The sequence below is a fragment of the Dermacentor silvarum genome, chromosome 11 (genome assembly GCF_013339745.2).
Source record: "Dermacentor silvarum isolate Dsil-2018 chromosome 11, BIME_Dsil_1.4, whole genome shotgun sequence".
NCBI lineage: Eukaryota > Metazoa > Arthropoda > Arachnida > Ixodida > Ixodidae > Dermacentor > Dermacentor silvarum.
The window spans coordinates 48423554-48443171 of NC_051164.1; the positions used below are offsets into that span (position 1 = coordinate 48423554).

The 19618-nt window shown below is 46.8% G+C and overlaps 1 protein-coding gene across 9 annotated transcripts in view; it reads right to left on the reverse strand.

The window, feature by feature from the left end:
* LOC119434060 (uncharacterized) overlaps positions 1–19618 on the reverse strand; it is a 65347-nt gene that overhangs the window by 4055 nt on the left and 41674 nt on the right. For 4 of the 9 annotated variants that reach the window (XR_007464184.1, XR_007464182.1, XR_007464181.1 and 1 more), the window contains one exon: positions 11708–11789. Coding sequence is in view for 5 of the 9 variants with exons in the window: in XM_049658210.1 (XP_049514167.1) it covers positions 11708–11789 (82 nt within the window). In the remaining 4 variants the exon portion in view is untranslated. Of the gene's footprint in view, positions 1–5978; positions 6194–7356; positions 7597–9768; positions 9844–11707; positions 11790–19618 lie in introns of those variants that run through there. The other 5 variants (XR_007464183.1, XM_049658211.1, XM_049658208.1 and 2 more) reach the window with 3 other exon arrangements.

Here is a 19618-nt window from a genome sequence, read left to right on the forward strand (position 1 = left end):
GCAAAGTCTAAAGAGTGCGGGTTAACTGCGGCCTTTGCAAATAAAATACGTGCAGAGCTGACGTTACCAGCGTCGTCAGCACAACCTTTCATCGAGTACGCACGTGCTGTCGCGCAGTGCTACCAATCGCACTAGTTGTAGTCATCCAGTTATAAGGGATTTACACGAAGCTGGAAAGGGGGTGGTCATGTTGAGTGCAATGTGGGACAAAACGTCCTGGCCTAGACGTGTTTAAAATAATTACCTTACCCTGCCTTCTTTCAGCGTTTTATGTATTTACCTCGTCTAACGGCCGCATTTCGATGGGGGCGAAATGCGAAAACACCCGTGTACTTAAGATTTAGGTGCACGTTAAAGAACCCCAGGTGGTCGAAATTTTCCGGAGTACCCCACTACGGCGTGCCTCATAATCAGATCGTGGTTTTGGCACGTAAAACCCCATAATTGTTTTTTAACTCAGCCAAAAGACATGTTGTTTATGTTTGTTTAAAATTATACGCATTATTTGCAGGAAACTGGCCAATATGCTTATAATTAATAATTTAGCATAATTTCATGCCGAAGTTATGCCGCTTGAGAATCCAAGCGAATTTTTAAAAAAATGTGCAGAGCAGGCGACAGCTGTGTTGGGAATGTATTCCTCTCTAACTCTTTCTCGATAATTCCACGGGGGTAAATGCCACTCTCTTGTGTTTCTTTTTTTTATATTTCAGGCTTCATTTCAGTTCGCCGTAAACATACTGCATGTGTTTGCAAGCCTTTAACCAACACCCGGAGTGACCCACGGAGCTGCACAAAGTATTTATTTTCAACCCGTGCAGGAGTGCCTGGAGTTGGGTTCTTGGAGCAGTCTTCCGTGCGAGTCCGGGTGCCACCAGAAGTCCTCCTAGCCAGCTAAAGCAGGTAAGTGCAGACGGGCTCTTCGCGGTGCGTCTACCGTCAGTCAAAGAGCGTCGCGCTGTCTAAAATGAACTGCCACACATTGAATCATTAACTTGAATGTCGGGGCTTAGTTGTTGTGATTCACAGTGTGCGCTAGCGACATACAACTCCTGCATAGTGAACGAATAACAGCGCGAAAAGGCAAGGACGAAAGGAGGCATGTGTGTGTCCCCTTCTGGCCCTTGTCTTTTCGCGCGGTTATTCGTTCACTATGCAGGAGTTGTATGGCGCAAACGTGGGGGCCATGATCGGCAAATCATAAAAGAAAAAAATTAGCGCGGGCTCCTGCCCATTTGGAGAGGGGCCCGGGGGATAGCGAGGAGAGACTTTGTGAAAAAACACAAAGCCTCGCCTTATCCCCACACTCCGGTCCGAGTGGCGGACCACGCCGAACCCGATCACTGCTGCGGCTCATCACTGCGGCTCCCGGGATTCGAACGTGGGCCCTTGCGAGTGCCACCGGCGACACTCTAACCACTCGGCTACCGGAGCGGCACGTTAATCGCCTTACGAAAGGCGACCAGCTGTGTGATGCGCAGGCTGCTTGGGGTGAGGGGGAACAGTGCGTGCTACGTCAACGCCTGCGCCCGACCGGTGTTCGCTTATCGTCATCCTGCGATATCTGAGTTAAACGACGGATTAAACGCGGCGCGAACAGCGCTGTTCGCCGGCACTCTCAGGAAAGGAAGCGGCGGTTTGCGCATGTGCGAGCCGTCTTTGCGTTCCGCTGTGCTTTATCCGCTATACATGCACGAATGGCGGTTGAGCAAGGTTTCATCAATGATGAAAGGAAAAGTGCAGCAGGTTTATAGAAGACAGGGCATATTTCTTCGGGCTCTATAGTTGCACAGCAGCAGTGCGTCTTTAACCGCATAATGTGAGCGGGAAAGAAATATACCGCCTGAACCATAGTGTTATGTGAACATGGAATGTTGTAGTTACGCCATGCCATTGAAATTCCTGTACGTTGCACTTTTGCCGTCAGTGGTACCGAGCGAATGGACGCAAGGGAACCACATGGCGTCTTTACCGCCATGCATGACGATGGTTGATCATTTACGATTGAGGGCAATGCCTGGTCCATCTGAGTCGCTTCTGCAGACGATATGGCACACTGAAATGAAAGTATTGTAAATGCCCTCCTATACTTAAAGTGACTGCCAGTTGCGGCTATGAACCATAGTATATCAGGGATGGATATGGGCTGTTTCGCAAATTTTACCGTAATTTAACCACAAGCAGCGGCTAGTTGGAACTTCAGAATTGAAGCTATATATAAGAGCGCGATAGGATGAACAAGGTAATTACATTAGAAGGTCGTTGCCTGCAGGACTGTTTGTCCCTGTCCCTGTTTCACCGGCGGCCTCTTGATATGCTAGTGAAGATGCAAGTGCCTGTGACCATCTCCAGCTTAGGTAGTTTATATCGATTCTCAAAATTCCCGGCGCACGGTCTCCCGTGTTGTCTCGTTGCCGCTGTTTTCCTAGTAGGTGTAGCAATCGCAAATACAAGAGTACTTGCATACTTCCAGCCACTTAGCTGCCCGACTAGTGTGGCGAATATTTGCTAGTGCGCCGATGGCGCTATTTGTTCGTCATACACTGTTGTCATACTATGCCAATTTTGGTACCTACCAAGTTAACGATACGTTCGTGAGAGCACCAAGACGTAGGCGGCTAGATAGATACTGTCAAAGTGGCAAATGTTCGCCAAGAAATGATTCGCATTTAAAAGAATCTGTTTGCTGCACAGAACAGTGCAGGTCTATTTAAAGCTGCGTCATAACATAACCAAACATAATTTAACCAACACGAGTGACCCACGGAGCTGCACAAAACATTGCTTTAATTTCAACCTGTGCAGGAGTGTGTGCAGTTGCGTTCTCGAGCCGTCGTCCGTGGGAGTCCCGGTACCACCAGACGTCCTCCTAGCCAGCAGGTGAGTGCAGCCGTGTTCACGTTTCAGTCAGAGAGCGTCGCGCTAGCTAAAATTAACTACCGCTCCGTAACTGAATGTGAAAGCGTATTTGTTGTGATCGACAGTGTAGCGAATGCCTTTGCGCTAGCGACATTCAACTCCTGCATAGTGAACGAATAACAGCGCGAAAAGACACGGACCAAAGAGGCATGTGTGTGTCCCCTTCTGGTCTTTGTCTTTTCGCGCTGTTATTCGTTCACTATGCAGGAGTTGTATGGCGCCAGCGCAATCGTGGGGGCCATGATCGGCGAATGGTAAAAGAAAAAAAAGTTAGCGCGGGCACCTGCCCATTTGGAGAGGGGCCCGGGGGATAGCGAGGAGAGACTTTGTGAAAAAACACAAAGCCTCGCCTTATCCCCACACTCCGGTCCGAGTGGCGGACCACGCCGAACCCGATCACTGCTGCGGCTCATCACTGCGGCTCCCGGGATTCGAACGTGGGCCCTTGCGAGTGCCACCGGCGACACTCTATCCACTCGGCTACCGGAGCGGCACGGTAATCGCCTTACGAAAGGCGACCAGTTGCGCGATGCGCAGTCTGCTTATCGCCCGTGCGTGCTACGTCAACGCCCGACTGGTGTGCTCGCTTATCGTCATCCCGCGATATCTGAGTTAAACGATGCGCGAACAGCGCCGTTCGCCGACTCAGGAAAGGAAGTGGCGGTTTGCGCATGTGCGAGCAGCCTTTGCGTTCCGCTACCTGTACCAGTAGCGCACCCAGGATCTCTGCCGGGGGGGGAGCAAGCACTTTGCACTATATGCAATTGCCTTGCTTTATAGCCAGAAGAATCCAACAACAAATAAAATGCCTAATAGTTATACTAATAATGACACCAAGGACGATGTCGATGTTGATTTCTTCAGCGTTTTACCCAACGTAATTTAAGAGTGCATGAATAAATACAAGACACTGATAGAGTGTTTTTGTTAATCAGGAAAATTCGACCTCAAGCCACCTCCTGAATTGTAATGACAATGTGAACAGAGCCCTGAATGTACACGTTGGACTGGTGTGGGTGCAGGGTTACAACGCCCGAACCCCCCCCCCCCCCCCCCCCCCCCCCCCCGGGTCGGTGCGCCACTGTACGAATCAATCATGAAAGGAAAGCTGCAGTAGGTCTATAAAGAAGAGACAGGGCATATTTCTTCGGGCCCCATAGTTGCACAGCAACAGTGCGTCTGTAACCGCATAATGTGAGAGGGAAACGAATAGACCGCCTGATGTTGTAGTTACAGTTACGCCGTGCCATTGCAGTTATTGTATGCTGCAATATTGCCGGCAGTGGTACCGTGCAAAGTCGTGTGGTAAATGCCCTCCTATACTTATAAGTGGCTGCCAGTTGCAGCTATGAACCATGGTATATCAGGGATGGATACGGGTTATTTCGCAAATTTTCCCGTAATTTAACCACAAGCAGCGGTTCGAACGGCACAATTGCTTGGTGCTAGAAGAGCGCGATAGGATATACACGGGAATTACGTTAGAAGGTCTCGTTGCACTGGCGACCTCTCAATATGCTAGTGAGTATGCAAGAACCTGTGACAGTCTCCAGCCTATATTTATGTCCACTGCAGGACGAAGGTCTCTACCTGTGATCTCCAATTACCCCTGTCTTGCGCCTGAAAATTTCCTAACCTCATCACCCCACCTAGTTTTCTGCCGACTGCGCATCCCTTCTCTAACTCTAATGGTCCACCGGTTATCCATCCTACGCATTACATGGCCTGCCCAGCTCTATTTCTTCCACTTAATGTCAACTAGAGTATCGGCTCTGATCCACACCGCTCTCTTCCTGTATCTTAATGTTAGGCCTAACAATTGTTCCTTCCATCGCTCTTTGTGCGCTCCTTTACTTGTTTGTTAACCTCCAAGTTTCTGCCCCATATGTTAGCACCGGTAGAATGCAAATGCAATGATTGTACACTTTCGTTTTCAACAACAGTGGTCAGCTCCCAGTCAGGATTTGGCAATGCAACCCAATTTTATTCTTCTGTAAATTTCCTTCTTATGATCAGGGTTCCCTGTGAGTAATTGACCTAGATAAACGTACTCCTTTACAGACTCTAGAGGCTGACTGGCGATCCTGAATTCTTGTTTCCTTGCCAGGCTATTGAACATTATGTTTGTCTTCTGCATATTAACTTTCAACCCCACTCTTACACTTTCTCGGTTAATGTCCTCAATCATTTGCTGTAATTCGTCCCCATTGTTGCTGAATAGGACAATGTCATCTGCAAACCGAAGGTTGCGTCTACCCCTTTCTTGATGGGTATCTTTCTGCTTTTCTTGTGGAGAACTAAGGTTGCTGTGCAATCCTTGTAGATATTTGCCAAGATATTCACGTACCCCTCATGTACTCATTGATTACGCAATGCCTGTATGACTGCTGGTATCTCTACTGAATCAAATGCTTTTTCATTGTTTCATTTCAGGTTGATTGTACTCGGCAGATTTCTCTATTACCTGGTTGCTGACATGGATATTCTCGATACTGGTTATGCTTATGGACCTAATGTTGGCATTCTTCCCGCTTTCTGGTACACTTGAAGCCGTGAGGCAGTATGTATAAAGGGCCGCAAGCTTGTCAAGCATGATATCTGGTCCATCTTTGAATAAATCGACTGTTATTCCATCTTCTCCAGCAGCTTTTCCCCTGGTCATGTCTTTCAAGGCCCTTCTAACTTCATCGCTAGTTATAGAAGGAGCCTATGTGTCCTGTTCACTACTTCGAATGAAAGTAGCTTGGCTGTTTTGGGCGCTGTACAGGTCAGTATGGAATTCTTCCGCTGCTTTTACTGTGTCACCGAAATTGCTGGTGACAGTACGCTGCTTATATTTCAGTGCATACATTTTTCCTTGCCCTAGGCCAAGTTTACTTCTCACTGATTTCATGCTGCGTCCTCAATCTTTTCACGTTATAATTTCGGATATCCCTTACTTCTTGATTATCAGTTTCGACAGTTCAGCGAATTTTATCTGACGCCAGAAAGTACTTGCATACTTCCGGCCACTTATCTGCCGACTAGTATGCGCTTTGTCTTTGAGCAAGGCTGCCATGTTTCACTGCTTTATTAGGGTCAATGAGTATACCCGGAAGAATTCCGGTGATTTTGGGCCCCCTAGACAAAGTCATGGCCCTAGGGTGCACATTCGTGCTCCCTGGGGCCGGACCTGATTTCACGAATGAGTCCAATATGTGCCGGGCGGCCCTCTCGGTCGTGCGTGGGTGCCTAGTTGTGGCTCGATCTTGTCAGCGGCGTAGGAGTGTCACGTCTGCAAAGACACATATTGCATGAGCACTAGGACAGAGCTCCGCATTTCTTACTTACGTACCACACTCTGCGCGGATCAATGAATGCTAAGGCTGGTAACACAGCACTCGTGCTACAAAGTGACAGTCTAATGAAAGCTACAGAATGGCCATCCTGATGAGAAAAGGAAGACGAGATGGTTGCAGAAATGTGGCTGTTTCATCTGTTATATTTCCACTACGAATGCAAGGACTTGGAATCGCAACTGCTATACGAGACGCCATTAAGCATGGACCCAACCGAATGCGCGCAACTATGCACAGGGCGTCGCGATACGCAAGTCTTTAGCGTTGTATAAGCCGGATTTAATATGACAGTTTTACTAGCGTGCTACAAGTAGACGAATATTCTAATTGGTGATCTAAATGTTACGATAAGAGCACGGCAAACATTTTGTCTGACGTATTTTTTTAGTGCCTGAGCTATCATATTCTTCGCCTTCTGCTTGATGTCAATGAAAACCGACCGCTAGGGCCCAAGCACACCACGTCATAACCACGCGGTAAGCGCATCGCTGTGGAAACAGACCGTGCTTGCACGCAGTGTACACGGTGAGGGAGCGATGTCTGTTAGACCAACCTTCACACATATCAAACAGCACAGTAGAAGCCATACATCGCTGCTTCTGTCGAAAGAAGGCAACCGCAGTACTCTATTGGCTAGCTCATCGACATTCGAAGTGGTCGTGGCACAATTCCTGCCAGTGGTATTGGTTTCCATGCTTGCCACATCCGCATGGGGCTTTTCGGTCAAAATTACATGAACGAGAAGAAGAAGGGTTATTCACTACCGTGTGTAGCCACGGAAAGCATAGTGGAGGTTCCTTGTGGTGAATCATTTATTCAACCACACCGACGCACACAAAACTTGCTGCCAAACCCGTAACCTTCTCACCGCACCGCAAGCCGTGCATCAAAATGTACGTAATTGCAATTCTCGTTACATTTGGCTGATACAATCGTTGACCCACATTGTGTAAGGAACCTCTGCGCTTTTCCTTACACAATGAAACTGAACCATGTTACTTCGGGCGCTTCTATGCTTTATTAGACATATAACTACTATCCATGCCACTTCTTTTTTTTTTTTTTACTACAGGCCGCTCTTTGCCGCCGTCGGAGAAGATATTCTACTGCACAAGCCGACACGCCTGCAAAGCAATTACACCGAATTGCAGAATCGTCCCTGCACACCGTACGATGCGCGCGGCAGTTAATTTTTGTTCGAGCTCTTTCACCGCTGGCAAATTCATCAAGGCGCCCGTAAATCGTGACGAACAAGACTACACACACCTGGATGGGCTGGCCCGGTAGGAGCACGTCTGGTGGCATCGAGACCGGCTCGAGGTTCCAACTCCACGTACACCTGCAAGTTGAGGCCAAGATGCATGCGTATGAACATTGGTTATACATTCTTACAACGTTGCTGTGATTGTATTCGAATAAAACGCCACGGTGTTTGGCACTCTCGTCAGTGGGTCGTGCACCACATCCCGACAATACTGTCACCCGCCGTCTTCACTATGGTTGAAAGTGTCGGTTTTATGTCAGATTGTTTTCTTTTACTTCACGCAAATTATGACCAGGCAAGAGTGGAGTAGTCGAATAATAGGGCTGTCACGTAAAGCAGCTCTTGCAACAACGCGGCAGCTTGCAAGAGGTGTGATTTGAAATTTTTGCATGAAACAGGAGAAGAAAATATGTCCGTGATGAAGCCACATCACATTACTACAACGCTCGTAATACATCACTGCCTGTATCTATCAGCCGTATGTTGAGACAACACCCAGTTTCAACGACAATATTATGGTACTTCATACTGCTGCTTCATGTAGTGGGAATATAGAAAGGTCACACTTTTTGTATACAGGGTGTTTCAGCGAACACTTTCAAAAATTCGTAATGGTTGCCTGTGGCAGATGAACTAGAATTGTCTACTCGAAGAGGCGGACATTGCGCGCAAGAAATTAAAATGCATAATCGAATAATTAACAAAATTTACTAATTACCTGATGGCCCATATCGCAATTTACAAATTGTAGCCGTGGAGTTCGCACGGTGGATCCACTTGGAACGAATTCTCGGGATGACACCAGTTTCGAGATATTAATTCCCGAACTTTGCGGAGAAATGCATTGGCGTTCCAGTTAGTTTCTTAACAAAACGCAGCTTTATGCATTGAAGCACAAAATTACGTGAACGCCAATGCATTTCTCCGCAAAGTTCGGGAATTAATATCTCGAAACTGGTGTCATCCTGCGAATTAATTCCAAGCTTGTTCCATGCTTGACCGCTGCTAGTGGTTAAATTACGGTAAAATTTGCGAAACAACGAATATCTATGCCTGATATACCATGGTTGATAGCCGCAACTGGCAGTCACTTTGAGTATAGGAGCATTTACATTACTTTCATTTCAGAGTGCCATATCGTCCATAAGCGACCACACGACTCAGATGGATGCATTACCCTCAATCGTAAATGATCGACCGTCAACCATCGTCATGCATGACGGTAAAGACGCCATGTGGTTCGCTTGCATCCATTCGCACGGTACCACTGCCGGCAATATTGCAGCATATAGGAATTGCAATTGCATGGCGTAACTGTAACTACAACATCAGGCGGTCTATTGCTTTCCCTCTCACATTATGCGCTTACAGATGCACTGTTGCTGTGCAACTACAGGGCCCAAAGAACTATCCTCTGTCTCTCCGTTTATGAACTTACTGCAGCTTTCCTTTCATCATTGATGAAACTTTGCTCAACCGCCATTCGTACATGCACAGCGGACCGCAAGGGCGGCTCGCACATGCGCAAACCGCCGCTTCGAGAGTGCCGGCGAACAGCACTGTTCGCGCCGCATTTAATCCGTCGTTTAACTCGGACATCGCGGGATGACGATCAGTCGGGCGCAGGCGTTGACGTAGCGCGCACTGTTCCCCCTCACTCGGGCGATAAGCAGCCTGCGCATCACGCTGCTCGTCGCCTTTCGTAAGGCGATTACCGTGCCGCTCCGGTAGCCGAGTGGATAGAGTGTCGCCGGTGGCACTCGCAAGGGCCCACGTTCGAATCCCGGGAGCCGCAGTGATGAGCCGCAGCAGTGATCGGGTTCGGCGTGGTCCGCCACTCGGACCGGAGTGTGGGGATAAGGCGAGACTTTGTGTTTTTTCACAAAGTCTCTCCTCGCTATCCCCCGGGCCCCTCTCCAAATGGGCAGGAGCCCGCGCTAAATTTTTTTCTTTTATGCATTCGCCGATCATGGCCCCCACGTTTGCGCCTTACAACTCCTGCATAGTGAACGAATAACCGCGGGAAAAGACAAGGGCCAGAAGGGGACACACGCATGCCTTCTTTGGTCCGTGTCTTTTCGCGCTGTTATTCGTTCACTATGCAGGAGTTGAATGTCGCTAGCGCAAAGGCATTTGCACACTGTCGATCACCACAAATACGCTTTCACATTCAGTTACGGAGCGGTAGTTCATTTTAACTAGCGCGACGCTATCTGAATGAAACATGAAGAACACGGCTGCACTCACCTGCTGGCTAGGAGGACGTCTGGTGGTACCGGGACTCCCACGGACGACGGCTCGAGAACGCAACTGCACAGACTCCTGCACAGGTTGAAATTAAAGCAATGTTTTGTGCAGCTCCGAGGGTCACTCGTGTTGGTTAAATTATGTTTGGTTACGTTATGACGCAGCTTTAAATAGACCTGCACTGTTCTGTGCAGCAAACAGATTCTTTTAAATGCGAATCATTTCTTGGCGAACATTTGCCACTTTGACAGTATCTATCTAGCCGCCTACGTCTTGATGCTCTCAGGAACGTATCGTTAACTTGGTAGGTACCAAAATTGGCATAGTATGACAACAGTGTATGACGAACAAATAGCGCCATCGGCGCACTTGCAAATATTCGCCACACTAGTGGGCAGCTAAGTGGCTGGAAGTATGCAAGTACTCTTGTATTTGCGATTGCTACACCTACTAGGAAAACAGCGGCAGCGGGACAACACAGGCGAACATGCTCCGGGAATTTTGAGTATCGATATAAACTACCTAAGCTGGAGATGGTCACAGGCACTTACATATCAAGAGGCCGCCGGTGAAACAGGGACAGGGACAAACAGTCCTGGAGGCAACGACCTTCTAACGTAATTACCTTGTTCATCCTATCGCGCTCTTATAGCTTGAATTCTGAAGTTCGAACTAGCCGCTGCTTGTGGTTAAATTACGGTAAAATTTGCGAAACAGCCCATATCCATCCCTGATATACTATGGTTCATAGCCGCAACTGGCAGTCACTTTAAGTATAGGAGGGCATTTACAATACTTTCATTTCAGTGTGCCATATCGTCTGCAGAAGCGACTCAGATGGACCAGGCATTGCCCTCAATCGTAAATGATCAACCATCGTCATGCATGGCGGTAAAGACGCCATGTGGTTCCCTTGCGTCCATTCGCACGGTACCACTGACGGCAACAGTGCAGCGTACAGGAATTGCAATGGCATGGCGTAACTACAACATTCCATGTGCACATAACACTATGGATCAGGCGGTATATTTCTTTCCCGCTCACATTATGCGGTTAAAGACGCACTGCTGCTGTGCAACTATAGAGCCCGAAGAAATATGCCCTGTCTTCTATAAACCTGCTGCACTTTTCCTTTCATCATTGATGAAACCTTGCTCAACCGCAGATAAAGCACAGCGGAACGCAAAGACGGCTCGCACATGCGCAAACCGCCGCTTCCTTTCCTGAGAGTGCCGGCGAACAGCACAGTTCGCGCCGCATTTAATCCGTCTAACTCAGACATCGCGGGATGACGATAAGCGAACACCAGTCGGGCGCAGGCGTTGACGTAGCACGCACTGTTCCCCCTCACCCCAAGCAGCCTGCGCATCACACAGCTGGTCGCCTTTCGTAAGGCGATTAACGTGCCGCTCCGGTAGCCGAGTGGATAGAGTGTCGCCGGTGGCACTCGCAAGGGCCCACGTTCGAATCCCGGGAGCCGCAGTGATGAGCCGCAGCAGTGATCGGGTTCGGCGTGGTCCGCCACTCGGACCGGAGTGTGGGGATAAGGCGAGGCTTTGTGTTTTTTCACAAAGTCTCTCCTCGCTATCCCCCGGGCCCCTCTCCAAATGGGCAGGAGCCCGCGCTAATTTTTTTCTTTTATGATTTGCCGATCATGGCCCCCACGTTTGCGCCATACAACTCCTGCATAGTGAACGAATAACCGCGCGAAAAGACAAGGGCCAGAAGGGGACACACACATGCCTCCTTTCGTCCTTGCCTTTTCGCGCTGTTATTCGTTCACTATGCAGGAGTTGTATGTCGCTAGCGCACACTGTGAATCACAACAACTAAGCCCCGACATTCAAGTTAACGAGTCAATGTGTGGCAGTTCATTTTAGACAGCGCGACGCTCTTTGACTGACGGTAGACGCACCGCGAAGAGCCCGTCTGCACTTACCTGCTTTAGCTGGCTAGGAGGACTTCTGGTGGCACCCGGACTCGCACGGAAGACTGCTCCAAGCACCCAACTCCAGGCACTTCTGCACGGGTTGAAAATAAATACTTTGTGCAGCTCCGTGGGTCACTCCGGGTGTTGGTTAAAGGCTTGCAAACACATGCAGTATGTTTACGGCGTAGCTGAAATAAGCCTGAAATATAAAAAAAAAAAAAAAAAACACAAGAGAGTGGCATTTACCCCCGTGGAATTATCGAGAAACAGTTAGAGAGGAATACATTCCCAACACAGCTGTCGCCTGCTCTGCACATTTTTTTAAAATTCGCTTGGATTCTCACGCGGCATAACTTCAGCATGAAATTATGCTAAAATTATTAAATATAAGCATATTGGCCCGTTTCTTGCAAGTAATGCGTATAATTTTAAACAAACATAAAGAACATGTCTTTTGGCTGAGTTAAAAAAAACATTTATGGGGTTTTACGTGCCAAAACCACTATATGATTATGAGGCACGCCGTAACGTGCACATAAATCTTAAGTACACGGGTGTTTTCGTATTTCGCCCCCATCGAAATGCGACCGTTAGACGAGGTAAATACATAAAACGCCGAAAGAAGGCACGGTAATTATATTAAACACGTCTAGGCCAGGACGTTTTGTCCCACATTGCACTCAACATGACCACATCCTTTCCCGCTTCGTGTAAATCCCCTATAAATGGATGACTACAACTAGTGAGATTGGTACTCGGTAGCACTGCGCGACAGCACGTGCGTACTCGTTGAAAGGTTGCGCTGACGACGCTGGTAACGTCAGCTCTGCACGTATTTTATTTGCAAAGGCCGCAGTTAACCCGCACACTTTAGACTTTGCCTGCATGTTGCTCAAGCCATGCCCCTTATTCTCTTGAAATGTAAGCAATATGTGTTGTGCTTAGTTCACCGAGGACACAGGAAGTACCAACTGTGAACCGCTTATGACGCATGAAAAGAACGAGTGCTCAGTAATTATTATCGACGTTTATCATTGAGCCGCGGATGACATGAAAGTTTCGCCACATTCACCTTAACGGTTGCTTTATTAACGCTCACTTTGAGATTGGTTAGGTTGTTTGGGGAATCTGGGAAACATCGCGGATACCTGAGGCATGTGCAACACTTGAATATGTAACTTTCCACAAAATATGTATTTAACGTTATTCAACGAAGAAAAACTAGCGCAGCTTGCACTGGAGGCGCAATGCTAGAGACAGGGGAGCTAGTGGGCACCTAGGTAGTCCTGGCTTTTGGGCTAGGCTAAGCACTACTAAGTAATCCCAAGTATTTTCCGGAATTTATCGATTGCTATTGATTCGTTATCGATGACTGACTAAGCTTAAGCAGTCCCAACCATTCTCAGCTTCGCTAGTTCACAGGGGTCTGTGCCATTGCGCTTGGACCCTTCCTGCACAGGCCGCCAGGATCGGCCCACATTTTTTTCCGACGACGCACGGACTAACCGCCGGCTTAAACAGCTCATCTGTTAAAACTTATTCAGATCCTACGTACTGTGGTGATCGAGGTTGTGCGAAGCATTTTGGACGTCGCTTGCTATGGCATCGACTCTGCGGCGTTGTGCACCTCGACTTGCTCTAGGACTCTCGCGATGAGTTCGAGCAGGCACTCAATGTGGAGATCGCACGTGCTGAGGGTCCAAAAAAGAGCGTGAGCTCGCCTAGCTGTTCGATCACTGCGAACACGTTCCTCTTCATCTGCGCCTAGTAGTACGCTATCCTCTGATGGTCAAAGGAAGCAACACACACTGTCTTGCGAATTGCACGCAATATAACCGAACAATTCTGCTGAAACAGTACCATCCTCTTACTGAATGTACAGTTCAGGGACTTTTAGCATAAGGTAGTTTTGCGTGCGGGAGGCTATTCTTAACGAAGCTTCACGCGTGCGTCAGAAAACTAGAGATGTAGCGCAATGAGAGCCGGGAGCTGTATTTGTACTTTTCGTGGCTGCCCATCCTTCGACTTTGCCGATAGGTGCTACCTGCCAGATCGCTTCCAGATAAGTAAGAGTAGTAAGCTAGTCGGTTCAAATTGCTCAGTACACCATAAAAAATTATGGTCGCTTAGCGCAAAACACGGAATCGGTGGCGCTCCCCTTCATTGTTTTCCGCTAAGCGACCATAATTTTTTTTATGGTCTACTGAGAAGTAAGACCATAAAGTATTGCTGGAAGAAAAGCAGGGTGGAGATTAATAGAACAGGAGTCACTGCAAGTTTAGGTAATGGGACAGTATAGTGATAGAGGTGTTAAATGCGAAAGTTAAGATTGAGATCAGATAGGCAAAAGGCTAGATAGCGATATACATACAGTAAAAACTGCATGGAAAATCTATGGGACTATTTGTCCCCGCCTTCTTCGTAACACACAGTACAGTTATAAAGGTCCGGATAGCCTGCATACGTGATTCGATCCCACAATAGCGATAACCTGCGTCTAATTTTAAACAAACCTAAACAAGATGTCTTTTGGCTTATTTCGACGACGTAAATATATACTAAGAACATGATTTAACGCTGAAGGAATATGAGGGTTCTATAATTATTTTAAACGCGTCAATCAGGCCAGGACGTTTTGTCCCACATTGCACTCAGCATGACCACCCCCTTTCCAGCCGACATAAACATCGTGTAAAAGACGAGTTACCTAGAGAGAGAGGAAAAAAGATAAATGAAAGGCAGGGAGATCAACCGCGACTGAGCCCGGTTGGCTACCCTGCACTGGGTGAGGGGGAAAGGGAGGGAAAAGATTAGGGTAAGAAGAGAAATCCACTGTTGATATCGCTGACCCAGTGACAGTTCACTGCTCTGTATCAAAGACGGTCACTCAGTCTGGTAACCTTCAGAAATTGCAACAACACTTCCGTAGCTGCGACTTACGACGCCTTGTTCAATGTGAAAGTGTTTCCTTCTAGCTGATTTTGGAGAAGTGCATAGGTCATGTGTTTTATTTTCACAGGACGGGCAGTAGCCTAGCGGGTGTACCATACTCTCCTCTACACCGCAGGCTTTGCGCTCGGCCATTACAATCGCGAATCAATATGCAATGGTGAATGCAACGCCCCGGCGTAAGCGACACAACTCTGTTTACTTTAGGGAAAACCAGCTAACAGCCGCAGTTACAGTTGAGGGGTCGAAAGAACGCAACCGACACTGAGTTGATGTCAGATGGCTGCGTCCCTACCGTATCTGGTAGGGATTTGGCAAGCCCAAGAAGCGCGAGGTTCAAAAGAATAGGTCTTAAAACACCATCCTGGAGGACGCCATGGCACGTGTAGTGATCGGTCCATTTTCTACGTATATGGGACATCTCCCACTATTATGGGACACACGTCATCAGTATTTAGGCCGGTATAACTTCAACGTTTCATCAAATTCACGAAGGAAACGTGCCTGATACGACGCACAATCACGATGCTGATAACTGAAAGACTAGTTTTCTCTCTCTCTCTCTTTTTTGCTAACCATCAGCTGCTGTGGGCTCTTGAATAGTAACAAAGTGATTCATCTAAAAGTGGGCGACCTGTGCAAACAAGGACCGTCGTGTCAGGTACCTTCGGATCCATCGAAATACGGGCCCTAGCGCGTCTAGGATGGCTTGATGTGAAACATTCGTCTAGGTCGTTTCCCAATTTTTCCTGCTTTAACGATGAACGGCCTCATCGCAATCCCTCCATAGCGTCGGCCAAACTTTCGGTTGTTCACGGTACCATTCGAGATGCATGAGGATCATTCGTTATCTCGGATTATTGGAAAGCATACGCGATAACGGCCGTGTGGCACTTCCTTAAATTTACCGCAAGCGCAATATTTATCACCCACGCATTTGCCACAGGTTTACTCCATTTTCGTTACATTTTATCTCAGGGGCATTTTTGTTCTGCCAGGAACACGGGTTCAACTCTGCGTAGAATATTTTTAACGGTGCCGCGTGCTTGCGTACGTAATTTATAGTAAAGGCCGAAACAAACCCAGCGACATTTAACTTTCCCTATATCTGGCGCTTACTTTCACCCAACAGAAACAAGGTGCCTCATTTAGTTCACCGAGAACACCGGGCGTACTTCGTATAAAGACTGTGCAACGCTGAGTTCTCCCGCAACCTTTGAATACGTAGCTGATAGAGGCAGTGTGACACTTGTTGCTTAAGAAATTTTTCGCAAAACTTGTATCCACGCGCATGAAAATTTCTGAATGCAAAATTTCGCACAGCTAGTAAAAGTCAATTGTATATGGTCGGAAGTGATAAAACTTCTCGTATGTGATAGCCTCGCCATTGAGAGAAATAGGGGTACGGTATCATGGATGTGCGCGTAAAGGCGATTAACGAGCATTTTTCGATGAACACACCAGTGCCTCGTTTGTGGAGTTGGTGGTGTGATTTTGACAGGGACCTTTCATGAAGCCTCCCCTGCATCTACCCGAAGCGGGGACTAATTTCGATTGTGTACATAATGAAGTTCCGGCGCGGGAAAACATCGGGAATGCTGCATTCGGTACGGTCCAAGCTGTACAGAACACTGTTTCTGGGCTCGACTCATGCGACAACCATGATTGCTAAAGGCTACTTGATTCCAACATACATCACAGTTGAGAACCTCAGAGCACACATTCGACATGCGCGTCGCGTGCCCAGTCACTAGATTGCTGCTTTGCAGGCACAAAGACCTCAAGCCCCATTTTCCAAACCTGCTGCGACACATCAAGGCTGCCTTCCGTTGGGCTTTACACCAGCAGCAAGACCACTGTTACCTCTGTGGTACCTACGACAGCCACAAGTACACCTCAAAATTCCGGAAATTACGAAGAAGAACCGTCATTCCACTGTGACTCTACGACAGTTGACATTGTCATTGCTCAACGAGGCCAGTGGCGTACCATCTATTTCTCGAGTGCGGGGGGGGGGGGGGGGGGGGGGGGGGGGGGCACACTATATATATCTTTTTTTTTGCGAATTACTACTATAATAGGTGAAAGAGCCTGGAAATGTGCCTGTCAATTATTTTATATTTCACAGGCACCGACCTATTTATCAACCACACACATGGTGAGCCATGGCGGTACGACAAAATTATTTGAATTTGCATTTATTTATGGCAACTATATCAAATTTCAAGGTGATGCAGGAACACAAGGCAGTGAGCGTCTCACAGAGGTCTCGAATCGCACTCAGTAGCAGCAGTACAGCGTGCACAAAAATGTACACTTGCTACAAACAATATTAATAATTAAACGAGAAATTGTACTTGTTCTTTAAGTCTACAGCCCTAAATGTATCGCTAGTTTAGGTAATAGTCTTGTCTAGGTTCTACACAACGAAGTACAATCGCCATAAATTACTTGCAATATTCACTAGAAAAAATGACAGCAGATGTGTGTAACAACCTGATTTTCAGCGAGAGTGTTTCCTTCGAACAGTTGCAAGAAAGCTTTCACTTTTTTGTAATTATATCGCATACATTAAAAGGTTGCCCGCATATGACTGTACCATTTGAAACTTTGCCCGCAGGTAATCCTTTGGAGCACTTCTTGTTGGTAATTTTTAAACAGCCAGTAATTCATCAACACACATGTTACTTCGCCATAACATTTACCATGGTGTCCTCCCTCCCCCTCGCCCACTATTCAATTTCTTCTAGATTTGATATCGGTTTTGTTCACAGTTCTCCCAGAGCAACGTGATAAATCATTTGTACGCAAAACACATTCATAAAGCTCCGGATCACTTCAATGCGTAATTTACTGCAAATGTCATAATAGGTCCCCTGCCTTTAAAGTTTACCTTCATATTATCCGTAACGCGCCCTTTCTTTTCGCCAAATATAAACAAAATGTCTTGCTTAGTTCACCGAGGACATCGCTGAAACAAAGCCTGAACGTGTTATGACGCCTGAAAGTAGGGACAGAAAAATGACGGCTCAATAATTATTTGCAACGCTTCTAGCTGGATCAGGAACGTATCAATTTTGTCGCACATTGCAGTTACCATGTCCCCCCTCCCCTTTCCCGAAAATATAAACCTGCTGTAACCTACAGCTATGTCGGGACACTGGGAAGCATAGCTGATAGCTGCCATATCACACGCTTTAACACTTGAATAAGAATCTTTTTACAAAGGCTGCGTATGATCCGGCTAAATTTAACTTCGCACAGAGACAGTTTCCATAGCATGCCATCAATTTTCGCTAAATTTGGTCTTGGTGGCTTCTGCCATGACAGCGGGCTCAATTCTTCCTCACTCGTTAGACACGCTCATAATATTCTAGAGTGCTTGCATACGTAATTAATTGCGAAAGCCCCCAATTACCCATATACTCTGAACTCCACCTACACATCACCTATTAACTTGTCCTTGCAGTCACCAAACAAAACGAAGGTGCCTCCTTTAGTTCAGTGAGGACGCCAGGCGAACCTGGTATACGCGTATCATGCATGAAAAAGTAAAAATAAATAAAATATGAGGGTTCAATACTAATTGGTAATACTTCTAAATAAGCCAGAAACGTTAAAACTACGCGAAACATTGCACTTAAAACCTGCGTATTCCTTCAAAGTATAGAATATCTGAAACGCAGAGTTCTCTTGGAACATTGAGAAACTTAGCAGCAGCGTGATACTTTCGAACAAGTGGTTACATTTTTTTCAACCTGTATTTGATCAACACGCATTTACCATCGCACAATAACTTGGCGTATGGTTCCCCTTATATTCGCAAAATTTGATCTCAGTTGTAGTTGTAATTATGCCAGCGCAGCCCCGTCTAAGCTTTTCAACGCTCGTAAAACAGACTATAATGCAATGGACCACTTGCATACGTATTCTACTGGAAAATGCACATTTAAACCACCCATTTGAAACATTGCCTACAGATTACCCATACCATGCCCTTCACTATCCCCAGATATAAACAGAATGTTTAGCTCAGAGAGGGCACCGGAGAAACAAACTACGAATCTCGTATGATGCACGAAAATACATGGAAAAACGAGGGTTTAGCAATTATCTACAACGCTTGCATTAAAAGCAGAAAAGTGAATGTTTGGCAATGCAATGCGCTTAAAATTATCTCTATTTTCAGGGAATTACAACCGTATCTCGTGCTGTTGCTTTAGAAGTCTTGGGAACATTACAATTAGCGGCAGTATGACTCCCTGGAACGCCCCCACGAATAACTTTCTACAAATACTGTAATGAACCTACACAGGATAAACATCTATCGCTCGTCATTCAGAACATTTCTTCGTACTTCAAATAAATAAAAACCCATGCCCCGCATAGTTCACCGAGGATACCGGGGGAAAACAAATAAATGCCGTGTATAACGCATAAAAATTGGGCGAAAGAGACTATTCAGTAACTGTTTTCGGAGCACATAAGCAACCTACACAGGACAAATTTTCGATACACGCCACCAAAAAGTGGCCCTCATTTTTTCAAAATATAAAACATCTGCTGTTCTTGCTCCTGCTGGGATACAATTATTAGTGTAGCTCTTATTTAGAAACAGCCTGAAATGAAATCGACAAGGTCAGAAGTGACACAAGCCTTTAGAAAAAAATTCAAGTCAGTGTTCTATTAGTATTTGAATGGCTCTGCACGTTCGACCAAGGTGCACTTTCACGAAATATCTACAATAAGTCGTGATTAGACAGTGAAACTCGACAGTTATACCTGTAAGAGGTTTAACTATTAGACTTTTGATGGTGATAAGATACTGAGACTGCAACGCTATGTAGGCTGTCGTCGACAGAGATTAAATAGTTTCAGCACTTGAAATCCAACGGTTTCATACCGTAGACCACACCAGTCGTTGGCGCGGCTGATATAATAGGTTATCCTGACCTCCCCTCAGCCCGCGTG